Source organism: Dendrobates tinctorius, unplaced genomic scaffold (genome assembly GCF_039654945.1).
Source record: "Dendrobates tinctorius isolate UK_male_01 unplaced genomic scaffold, ASM3965494v1 ptg000246l, whole genome shotgun sequence".
NCBI lineage: Eukaryota > Metazoa > Chordata > Amphibia > Anura > Dendrobatidae > Dendrobates > Dendrobates tinctorius.
Genome location: NW_027361913.1, coordinates 3,795,421 through 3,808,457, shown reverse-complemented (window position 1 = coordinate 3,808,457; position 13,037 = coordinate 3,795,421). Strand labels below are relative to the sequence as shown.

Below are 13,037 nucleotides of genomic sequence, written 5' to 3'. Positions count from 1 at the left end.
TTTTATAAACATTTATTTCTTCCTTTTTAGCATGTGCTTAAGTTCTGCGTTCATCCATCCTGGTTTCCTTAAATGCTTCCTATTCTTTCCTCTTTTCGGAATTGTTAACAATTGTGCTTTGAGAATTTCATTTTTCAAGATTTCCCATCCTTCCTGGACATTTTTGTCTTTAAGGATATCCAGCCCAGTCTCTGAAGCTTCAATCTCTGTGCAGATATACACGTTTCTAACATACAATGCGACACCTCCTCCTCGTTTATCAAGTCTGTTTCTTTCAAATAAGTTGTATCCTTCTAGCCTTGTATTCCAATCATGTGTATCGTCCCACCAAGTTTCAGTGATTCCAATGACATCATATTTCTTTTCCTGTGTTAGTAGTTCCAATTCTCCTTGTTTGTTGCCCATGCTTTGTGCATTAGTATAGAAACATTTTAGTTTGTGATTGGTTTCTCTTTCTCCAATATTTGTATTATTTAGATTCTTTTGTCTTTGTTCTTCCTTTCCACTTCTAATAGCAGAATTCTCAATAGCATTTGTCAGGTGTATGGCTTTTTCTGGCCTTTTGCTTCCCTTCCCACATTGTGGGAAGCATAGTTTAAAGCTCTCCTGATGAGTGTAGCAAGGCGACTTCCAAATACATGTTTTTCTAGTCTTCGTAAGGTGCACCCCATCTCTAGCAAGTAGTCCATCGTATAGGTAATTCACTCCGTGATCCAGAAATCCAAATCCTTGCTGACGGCACCATCGACGTAGCCAGTTATTCACCTGCAGAATCTTATTCCAACTCCTTGTTCCATGACCATCCACTGGGAGGATGGAAGAGAAGACCACCTGCGCTCCCAGTTCTTTCACTTTCTTGCCTAAGTTTTCAAAGTCACTGCAGATGGTTTCCAGGTCGTTTCTTGCTGTCTTGCAAGACCCATGACCTGCGACTGAGACCAGGCTTTCTGACACTGGGCAGCACATTTCTCTCTAGAATCCCTTGATAGTCTTGATGAGATTTCATTGTACCCTGCATAGATTCTAGACACCCTGTGCCAGATGCTGCAATCAGCCCCAGAACATAACAGAGCCTCCTCCATGTTTCACAGTAGGGACAGTGTTCTTTTCTTGATATGCTTCATTTTTCAATCTGTGAACACATAGAGCTGATGTGCCTTTCCAAAAAGTTTGATTTTTGTCTCATTTGTCCATAGGACATTCTCCCAGAAACTTTGTGACTTGTCAATATGTAGTTTGGCAAATTCCAGTCTGGCTTTTTTATGATCTTTTTCAACAATCATGTCCTCCTTGGTCGTCTCGTAAGTCCTCTTTGGCTCATACAACGATGGATGGTGCGATCTGACACTGATGTTCCTTGAGCTTGAAGTTCACCTTTAATCTGTTTAGACGTTTTTCTGGTCCCTTTTGTTACCATTCGTATTATCCATCTCTTTAATTTGTCATCAATTTTCCTCCTGCGGCCACGTCCAGGGAGGTTGGCTACAATCCCATGGAGCTTAAATTTCTGAATAATATGTGCAACTGTAGTCACAGGAACATCAAGCTGCTTGGAGGTGGTCTTATAACTTTTACCTTTAACATGTTTGTCTATAATTTTCTTTCTAACTCTTTCCTTCACATCCTTTGGTCCATGTTGAGTGTGATACAAACTATGTCCCCAAACAGCACAGTGAGTATCTGTAGCCCTCTATACAGGCCCACTCACTGATTCCAAGATTGTAGACACCTGTGATGCTAATTAGAGGACACACTTTGATTTAACATGTCCCTTTTGTCACATTATTTTCAGGGGTACCATCATTTCTGTCCAGGCCTATTTCATGAGTTTTATTTTTTTAAAAATTCTGTGGAAGAATGGTTGAAAAGCAATGTCTGACTTTCATTTGTTCATTATCATAGATTTTTTATTTCTTATTACTTTTGTCAGATTCAAGTTATTTCTGTGACCATTGTGGGTTTTTCTCTCATTAAACAAGGGATACCAACAATTTTGACCACGTATAAGAAGCACCACCATTTTATTAAAAAAAGTTTTTATCCTATTTTTCGGAGCATCTTATAATCCGAAAAATACGGTATATTGTGACATATTAAATTAATATATGAACTGATAAATGTTGTCATAGTGATTTTATGAATCATATTCTTTCATCAGGCTATTAATGAAGCAAAAACCATGTACACCGAAGCCTACAACAAATACGTAAACAATAAACATGAAAACACAACTTTACAGGATTTTCACGACTATGTAAGTATTTGCTCTGTTTTGTTCATCTCCAAGAGCAAAAAAAAAAAAAGCCTTGTTTTGGGGGCAGTATATCATTCTTGGCTTAAAGGGGTTGTCCACAACTTGGACAACCTCTTAAATACCATTGTAAAGTAATAGTAACAGATACTTATCTACTGCGCCTGTGCCGTTCCAGCGATGCCAGTGCTCTCTTTTTTGCTTCACTTTGTGCAGCGCTTTACATCATAAAAGTATTTATTGTACTCGAAGGCTGTGTGCACACTTTGTGTTTTGGCTGCACTACTGCTGTGTTTTTTTCAGTGCTTATATGTAACTTGCAGATTTGGTGCAGATTTCAATCCACAGCATGTCAATTCTTTCACTGTTTTTGCTGCAGATTTCACACATAATATAATGAGTAGTGAAAATTTTCCTGCCAAGGAATGCTGAGATGGTGCAGATATTTCTGCACCAAATACTTAACATGTGCACATACCCCAAGATGAAATCGTCAAAACGACGCTATGCGGAGGCATCCACATACATCCGCACGACCTGCGTACCCAATCTTAAAGATAGGTACGCAGGCCGCATGCAGACGTAGGTGGAGCTGACAGGAGGAGATGCGACAGTGGGCGGAGCTTCACGGAGGAAGTCCGCAGCCCTCCGCAGCTCGGCCATCCGCAAATGTGAACCTAGCCTTACAAAGTTTCTTGTTTCTAGGCCTTGACATTTTTATTTTATTGCATTGTTACCATTCAATTTGAAAATACTTTTACTTATTTCCAGGCAAAATGTTGTGGGATTGAAGACCCCAAAAGTGCAGAAAATGTGAGAAACCTGTGTTTAGAGGGATATAAGGAGCACAAGGTATGGTATATGCACTTATTCTTTGTTAATATACCACCTGCAGTCCATGGAGCCAAGTCATTAAAGCTTTTACAATAGCATTGTGGTGTAAAAAATCTTTGAAACGTTGCAAGATTTTGGTGCAACTCGAGACTGTGCCCAAATTTGTTGTCTCACAACGTTTTCACCCAGCTCCAAGAAAGTGGTACAGAGCTGGGGAGTGGCGGGGCAACTGCTGGTCATCAAATTCAAGAGCTGTTGCATTCCCTAAGACACTAAATCTTACTCCAGCAGGGACTGGAATAAGATCTGTTGTGAGATGCACATGGAGAGGCACGCCACTCGTCTGATTCATTCAGAAGCGTGAGCTTCTGAATGATTCAGGATATTTGCCACTTTTCCCTCCACCTCCTCATCGAGACCGGTGTGAAGATTGCCACTCTTGATGAATCGGGCCCAATATGTCTACCATTGATTACTTGCTTATATATTCCCACAGTTATATGTGTCTAAAAGTAAAGTATGTCCCCTAATGTTTATTGCCCACTGGTAGTGCGCCCTTCTGCCATAAGAGGTATACTGTAATAACTAAGCATAGTATTGGAGGTATAAGGCTAGGAACCAACAGTGACTACGCATCTCATGATGTAAGTAACCTTGTGTCTATTGCAAAGGGAGTGACTTATTTTAGATTTTTGTAATTTTATGTAGTCACCAGCCCCTTTTTTCCTACATGAATAGACTAAAGTAGTTGAAAGGTCTCACTTATCTTTTTTAAACTTTACCTATTTTAAAAGAGTTGTCATATCTTAAACTACAAGTCTGCAGTCACTCTATGTGACTGCAGACTTGTGAATCCTCCCATCGTGTGCACTGTGTGTTGTGAGGATTCTCTGGTGCCAGCCTGGGAGCGGCAGTTATGTGACACAAGTACGCGATCTGCATTCTCCCAGCCCCATTCCGACTAGATTGTATCCACTCAATACGCTTGCATTGAGTGAGACCAGTTCCATCTAGTCGGAATGTGGCCACGATTATCGCATATCATAAGCTAGCAGTCACATCACCGCCGCTCCTGGCCCCAGCACCGGAAAATCCTCACAGCGTGCAGGGCTCACCATGTGAGGACTCACAGGTCTGCAGTCACATGGAGTAACTGCAGACTTGTAGATTAAGACTGGAAAACCCATTTAATGCAACTGACATTTGACACTATAGAAACCTGATCTAAGTCATATAGAAGTAGTCTGGTAAGTTACAGTGAAAGTTGACTTGTATCAGACTTAGTCCACGTGTACACATTGAATCATAGAATCATAGAATCGTAGAGTTGGAAGGGACCTCCTGGGCCATCTGGTCCAAACCCCTGCTCAAAACAGGATTCGCTAAATCATCCCAGTCAGATGTCTGTCCAGCCTCTGTTTGAAGACTTCCATTGAAGGAGAACTCACCACCTCTCATGGCAGCTTGTTCCACTCATTGATCACTCTGTCAAAAAGTTTTTTCTAATATCTAATCTGTGTCTCCTCCCATTCAGTTTCATCCCATTGCTTCTAGTGTTTCCTTGTGCAAATGAGAATAAAGATGATCCTTCTACAATGTGACAGCCCTTTAGATATTTGTAGACAGCTATTAAGTCTCCTCTCAGTCTTCTCTTTTGCAAACTAAACATTCCCAAATCCTGCAACCTTTCCTCATAAGACAGGGTTTGCAGACCGGTCACCATTCTGGTCGCTCTTTTCTGAACTTGCTCCAGTTTGTTGATGTCTTTATTAAAATGTGGCGCCCAAAACTGGACACAATATTCCAGATGAGGTCTGACCAAAGAGCAGTAGAGGGAAATAATGACTTCACGTGATCTAGACTGTATGCTTCTGTTAATACATCCTAGAATTGCATTTGCCTTTTTTGCTGCAGTTTTTTACCTCAGTATTTGTAAGCCAACATCAGGAGTGGAACAATCAGAGGAAAAGTACAATAGAAACACCTCACCACTTCTGTATTTATCACCCACTCCTGGTTTTGGCTTACATATGAGGTAAAATACTGACCAATTAATCAACGTGTGAACTCGGCCTAATATTTTGGTTTTCACAGGACTGCCTGCCGGAGATTGAGAAGGTGCTACACCATCAGTTCCAGATTGTTGGAATACTTGCAGTTGCTACAGCAGGAATAACTGTGAGTATTGTGTATATGATTGTTACAAAATGCAAACAGTTAAGATATTCAATAAATCCAATAAGAGATCACTCTAATCAAAACATACAAAGTGTATTTTTGCTACAAGTAATACACATCTAGGGCTGCTAATGAGGAATGTCCTGGTCTATGATGAGAGGATTGCACGTGAAATATGTTAGCAGCTAATTTGTAATTAAATGACACTGACTGGTGGTTCCTATCCACATGTACTTGGCGCAGTCTTGTAAGCACTGGAAAAAGTGTAAATCATCTCAGTGACAGGTTGTCTGTGGGAAGACCGTTTCTACAAGTTACTGCCGCTGTGATCTCTAATTCAGAAATGAGCTACATATTATGAACATTGCTATATTTTTCTTTAATTCCCTTCCTTTAACACACAGTGCGTTCCAAGTATTAAATAAAAAAAAAACACTACTATTTTTATTATTTTGGAAAACAACAATTCTTTTTACAACATTCACCTTACCAGATACATTTACAAGTGTACACTTTTCAATTTTATAAGTTACAAAAATCTTTTATTTTCAAAGTTCATTAACTTGACCTGAGATCACTTGGAACGCTGGTACAATACACAAGTATTTCTGTGCATTATCTCCTGATAAAGACACATTTCCACCAATTTTGGTATATAACTATCATAATGCCATTTTTTAAATAAAATAGGTGGTTTACATTTATAGTTTAATTTCTTAGTTACCTCATGCAAACGCCTTCCTGTCCAGTGTCTTAAACAGCCTATTGGAGTAAAAGAAAAATGTGGATATTATCCACGCTGCCTAATGAGACATTAATCCAGACATGATGAAATAAAAGATGGTGGTTTATTCAACACGTTTCAAATTATACACAGTAGTTACTTCTTCATCAGGAAATTACCACATGTATACGGATAATATCCACATTTTTATTTTACTTCGGTTCTGATATGGTCACTTGCTGACCCGTGGATCTACTGCAGCTGAAATTTCCTTCTTTACATTTCCCGCTTTGTCAAAGGATCAATCAGGTTAGTATATACCATAAATATCCATCGGATAAGACCCTATTTGCACTGATTTCTCCTACAGCTTCATTGTTGGTTAAACCACCTGTTAGAACAGCAAAGAGTTCACTTTACAGCTTTCTGTATGGCTAAAGGCCCCTTTACATTTAGCGATGCACCAGCGATCCCGACAACGATACAACCCAGTCAGGATCGCTGGTGCATCGCTAAATGGTCGCTAGTGAGCTGCCAAACAGGCAGATCTCACAGCAATGTAGCGACGCAGCAGCGGTCGTTACTTACTTTTCAGACGCGGCGATGAAGACTTCCTCCCGCGCGCGTCCACGCTTCGCTCGTCGGCGCCAGCAGGAAGCCCAGCAGGAAGCGCCCGACAAGAAATGAAGCTGCATGTTCTCGTGCGATCAGCAACAGACAGCGGGGGAGCCGGTCGGAGGTAAGTATCACACAGCGATATCGCTAGCAATATCGCTGCTGCGTCACAAAATCGGTGACGCTTTAGCAATATCGCTATGTGTAAAGGCCCCTTAAGAGTCTTTCCCTTGAGGTGTTGGGGTGGTAACACAATTAAGCCTCGCACTTCTCAAAGGAAGCTTTGAGGGTCTTCTTAAATTACTAATCTACTGCATAGTTGTCACAATGGTATCACGTCCCCCTGGAAGACCTGGAGATAGAAGGTCACAACGGGTAATGAATCTCAAGTCCTCTTTACAGATGGTGTGATTCGTTGATTAGTGTTCTATTTTAAATGGATTTCCTTTCCTTCAGCATTGAAGGGATTAAGGACTCTTTCCATGCTGGCTAGGAACAGCTTTTGTGCCCACAGCTGTTGCTGCTGCTAATCATCTCTACTCCCAACATATACTAGCTCTAGGCATTTCTTTCTTGCTGGTTAAAGAATCTTCATCCTGGGCTTAGTGCTAAGCTATGTCGTTGGAGTGGTAGTTGTAGTGATCTGTAGTTTGCTGTAATCGTGAGTGTTTCTCATTGTCCTTATTCCTATTCAGTTAATTCCTTCCTGTCCCTATCATCTTACCTATTTTTGGTGAGTTTTTTGTATGATAGTGGTCACCTCTGTCAGTCTTTGTGTCTGATTTCCCTAACATTTCTGACCCATGCCTCATGGGGTGGGGGAGGAGACAGATTTGGGTTTAACAGGGGCATAGTAAGGTTGGAGAGCCAGACCTCTCTACCATCAAGAGTACTCCTGGGACAGGGATAGATAGGGTCCCAGTTCCAAGGACAGTTTGAGGCCCCTCTCCCTTACGTAAGACCGACACAGTGTGACAATAGTACTTCATAGTACGAAACTCTCGTACATAACCTCTTAATGCAAAATGACGCGACTGTACTTCATTGCAAGCGCAACTGAATCTGGATAAGGCTAAGGAGCTGAGCATCCTCCATACACAGTAAATGCTGCCTATATTACATAGCCAACACCTGTGTCTAACAGCATCGGCTGGAGTTGAGCTCCGCTCGCTGCTGTTAACCATTCATATGCTGTTGTCAAGTCAAAGCATGCTTACATTGGCTCTCTTCTTCCCACTCCCAGCGATACGATTTCAGAGCAACGATGTGTTACCATGGTATACCATTGCTGCCATCTTGGTACTCAAGTGAAGCTCAGTCATAGATTGAGCTTTATAGGATTACTTGACTTTCATTATGCATTGCAATACTGTGCTACTGCAGTATATAACATAATCAAATGAACAATTCTCAAGTTAAAGTTCTTTAAAAGGACTAAAAACATAAAGTAAAAAATTAAAAATATATATATTTCATCCCCTTTTCCTTCATTAAAAATAAAGACGTTACAAAATAAAAAATAAACACATTTGGTATTGTCACTGCCATAAAAGTTTGATTTATCAAAATATAAAATTAGTTAACCTGTACGGTAGACGCTGTAAAGAAAAATACAATAAAATGCCAGAATTGTGTATTTTCGGTCATCATAACTTCCTAAAAAAATTCAAAATTGTCAGCTCAACCTGCAAAAAACAAGCTCTCATACAACTCATTCCGTGGAAAATAAAAACATCCATGGTGTCATTATCCAGCGTGGATCTGACAGTTTAAATGGATAAGTGAACTTTTTTCCCTTTGGCTAGGTGCCAAAGTGATGTGATTGCCCCCGGTGGCTATTAGAATTATTACACGTGGTGTCCTTCATTCTAAGTTGCCCCGGCGGTGGTGGGTGGTAGTGCACTTTAGTTTCTTTGGTTTAGTGCACGTAATTATAAATCAGGTGTGAGGCTCTATAAAAGAGTTCAGGTGTGTTTGATGACTGTTGGTGATATTGTGAGTTAGTCATTCTCAAGCAAGCCTGCATGAAAGAAGGAGCTGAACATGAGTCCTGCGCAGCCCAGCCAGAGGGGACGAGTGGCAGCTATGTGGTCTGCAAGAAGGGCTGGCATGGCGTGGTGGAGTCACAGTTTATGGTGTCGGCAGGAAGTGCTGGCATGGCTTGGTGGAGTGGTGATGATGAAGAGTTGCACTCAGCATGCTGGACTTGGTTGCTGAAAACTGGACTCAAGCATGCTGGACTTTTTGGCAGAAGCTGGACTCATCTTTGGGACTCTGTTTACTGGGCAGCTGCAACTGGTGGTGGACTCTGCTCCAAGGCTGCACTATGGTGAAGGATCTAGTTATGGTGATGGATCCCGGGTGGAGGAGAAGATGCACACAGGTGGTGGGCTCTGTTGCTAGGAGCGTAAGCAACAGAGCAAAGCTAAGTGGTGTTTCCCCTGTATTGTCATTTTCCCTCATGTGTGTTTAGTGCAGTGGTGGGATTAGTTTCCGCACCCACCAATTCCCTAGTGAGGGTTTAGGTTCAGGGCGAGCTGGGGTTTTTAGGTTCCTGTACGTCGCCCCATGTGGAACCGGCATAGGGAACGTTAGGAGTGCAGGGACACTGGCTCAGGGGAGTTCAGGAGGTCTCCACTTCCCTATTCCCTATTGCAGGGCCCACCATTGTTAATGTTACCCAGGTTCTCCCTTCATTATTTAAATTCGCCTTACTGGAGGCGGGGTTTCCAGACTACTGTATGTATAACGTGTAATACCTAAATTCACCAGTTGGAGGCGGCGTATCCAGCTGCACGTTTTATTATTTAAATTCGCCCCACTGGAGGCGCTGTATCCAGGGTCACGGGTGTCTTATGGGTTCGCCTTGCGGTACTCGCTGCGTCCAGACACACGTGACCGTGACACATGGGTCTCTGAAAATGGTGATATAAACCAAAAATGTGTATTTATTTATTTTTCTTCTAATTTTTGAAGCCATGTTAATTATTATCACTGTAGTTGAACTTACCCAGATATATCATGCTACAAGGTAATTTTTTACCAAATAATGAAATATAAAAAACAATGGCAGAAGCGCATTTTTTTCACCATTTTATCCAATTTGCAATATTTTTCCCGTTTTTCGTACATTATGTGATAATATGAGTGATGTCATTCAAAATTTCAACTCATCACGCAAAAACAAGCCCTCATACAGCTATGTAGATAGAAAATTAAAAACATTTATTTCTCTTGGAAGAAGGGAGAAAAAAAAATCAAAAGTCCAAAAATGAAAATTAGCTGTCAAAGCAATGGTTTAACCCCTTCCTGTAGTGGCCAATTTCTGCTTTTTTATGTTTTCCTCCCCTTCTTACAAAACCCATAACTTTTTTTTTTATTTTTCAGTTCATATAGCCGTATGAGGGTTTCTTTTTTTGGGATGAATTGTACTTTTGAGTGACACCATTCATTTCATGTGATGAAATGGAAAGCGGGGAAAAAAATTCCAAGTGTGTCAAAATTGCAAAAAAGTGCTATTCCTCAATTGTTTTTTAAATTTTTTATTTACCATGTACACTATGCAGAAAAGCTGAACTGCCAATGTAATTCTTCAAGACTGTGTAATTATGCAGATACCAAACAGGCACAGTTTTTTTTATTTAACCCGTGAAAAAAATTGGAAATTTGTTACAAAAATAAAATGCTTGTAGCCATTTTCTGAGACCCATAACTGTTCAGTTTTTGAGTGATGGAGCTCTCTGGGGCTTAATTTTTGTACACTGAGCTGTTGTTTTTTATTTATATCATTTTGGGGTAGCTAACATATAGGAACCCCCCAAAAAAATGACTGATTATAATTAATTATAAATAACCTATACGAGAATGGCACCCCTGCTCAACGATGACTGGCCCTACTGTCCTGTGATGCCCTAGTAACAAGTGATAATCTATAAGCTATCATTCCATTTAAGGACAGTATTATATAGTGATAGTCAAGAAAAAAGGAAATACAGGTGTATTTCAGGTCAAAGGAAAAGGTGACCCACCATGCCTGATTGTAAAAGATGATATAATTGTGTGATATAATTGTGTGATAGAAAACCCCCTCTGAATTGTACAGTACCTATGCTGAACCCTGCCTATACAGCGGAGGTTGGTACACAATTTGTCAGCGGATATGGCACCCCTGCTCCACGGTGGCTGACCCTGGGAAGCCCTGATAACCACTAATCCCAGGAATCAATGTCGGTAATCGGAGACAGAGCCTAATTGAATGCCACTAAGAAAATACATAGCAGCATTGTTACTCAGATATGATGTAAAGATAAAAATCAACAAAGCAAATCAGATATAATAGCAAAAAAAAGAGACAGTCAGAGGGGAGTACTTATCATTTGGATGTCATGTAACCTCTACACGTTTCACCACACGGCTCATCAGGAGGTTAGATAAATTGCTACTGCATGGTGCCAAAGCAAACCCCTTGTCCTACGTATGTATACATATGGCAAGACGCAATGGTCACTCTCCCAATTAGATTCAAAAATAATGTCACCAGAGATAAAGATCCAGGTAAGAGCGCAGTGGCCAATATCCCTCAAGGGGGCCAACTAAGGAATAATGATTATCCTAGGACTACACAGAAATGGCGCTGATCCGACCTCTATTGTATGCTGAATGCACCACATGACCTCCAGGTGTTGGACCGGGAGGTGCTGGAGGGAGCCACGTGCACATGTGCGTTCCACCCCGGAGTGCATCACTGATATAAGATACAACCCCAGTCAGCCGAACTCAATGTCCGTACGCGATAAAACTACTTCCGGGTACCGCAGTCAGCTGCGGTTAAGCCGAATCTAATATTGCTGTCATGGCAATGCGCATGCGCCAGATTAATGTGCATTCCACACATTGGAACGCACCCACACACCATGATAGGTGCAGGTTTGCGCATGCGCTTGACATGCCTGCATCAGGCGCACACAGCTATGTTCTGCCCCATACATAATCATATTAAATAGGAAGCGCACTGCCAGGAGGATGAGGGCATCTAGACCGCTGGATAAGCATGTGAAAACACATGAATGCCATAGTGACCATACAGAAAGGAGGTGGTCAATGTGTACCAGTAAAGAGCAAGCAGCTACATTATAGATTTTTAATATATTTAAAGTATGATAATCCCAATATAGTGTATAAACATAAACGTGCATCTAAATTAAAAAGATGAACACCACAATAAGTGAATCCCCTGAAATAGGGATGAAGAATCATGGCTACAAATTCCAGAATTAACAGTCTTCATGACGTAGGCTGTTTAGAGAAAACAGGCATATGTCAGCTGTTCATTCAGTCCTGAGGGGGTCAACGATCCCATCCAGAAAATCCACTCACATTCCTCTCAAATTAGGTTTTATCACCTCCAAGACACAGAAGGATACTTCTTTAAGATTACCCTGATGCATCCCATTCACGTGTCTTGCCAGGGGGGTATCCCGCTTGTGTCTGATATCCCTAATGTGCTCGCCCACCCTTCTTCTGACCACCCTACCAGCCTTGCCTAGGTAATCCATAGGACATGTGCATGTTGCCACATAGATAACCCATGTGCTTGTACAGTTGGAAAAATCCCACTGGTAGAATCTTTTGCCAGAGGAGGAGATACAGATGGATTTGCAGGGATTCATGCATCTGCAGTTAACACAGTCACCACACTGGAAAAACTCACGGATCTTACAGTCCAACAATGTACCCTCCGGGGTTGATCTCTTGAAGTAACTGTGCACCAAGTTATCCCTAATAGATTTTGTGTGGGTTCGAAGCAATTTGCTTCTATCACAGGAAAGAGCACATAGAAAAGCTGTTTCAACTGTGTGCCTTGGGTATCACTTATCTCCAAACCTGATGCCCATATCCTTGGCTTGTTTATGAAAGTCATCCATGTCGGAACAGTAACTCCTCAACCTCAAGAACTGTGATGCCATGTTTGAGGGGTAACTGATGATGACTATCCCATCTAAGTAGGTTATTGGTACTGGTAGGCTTGCAGTAAATTTGAGTGTCCAAACTGCCATCAGTGTTTTTGCGAAAGAGGACATCTAAGAAAGGTAGTGTATCAGTACCTAATTCAGAGGTGAGTCTAAGGCCTATGGTATTCACATTAAGATCCTTGATATACCTGAGGCATTCGGTCGCAGTGCCATGCCAGATGACAAAGTTGTCATCGATGAACCTGTGCCACTCCCCTGTGTGGGGATGCCACCAACTAGGTTCATCGGTGAAGACAACAGTTTCTTGACATCAGCCCAGGAAAAGATTGGCATGCGATGGGGCGAAGGGACTTCCCATCGCAGTGCCCCTGAGCTGGTGGAAGCACTTCCTGTCAAAGATGAAAAAGTTATGAGTGAGTATGAACGTGAAGAGGTCAAGGACAAATATGTTGTGCCTTTCACA

At 41.4% G+C, this 13,037-nt stretch overlaps 1 protein-coding gene across 1 annotated transcript in view; it reads left to right on the top strand.

Annotated features, from left to right (window-relative positions):
• The window catches only part of LOC141063214 (tetraspanin-2-like), a 256,297-nt gene that overhangs the window by 225,008 nt on the left and 18,252 nt on the right, over nt 1-13,037 (top strand). The window contains exons 5-7 of the mRNA XM_073557274.1: nt 2,159-2,254; nt 3,023-3,103; nt 5,180-5,263. Of these exons, the coding sequence (XP_073413375.1) occupies nt 2,159-2,254; nt 3,023-3,103; nt 5,180-5,263 (261 nt within the window). The remainder of the gene's footprint in view (nt 1-2,158; nt 2,255-3,022; nt 3,104-5,179; nt 5,264-13,037) is intronic.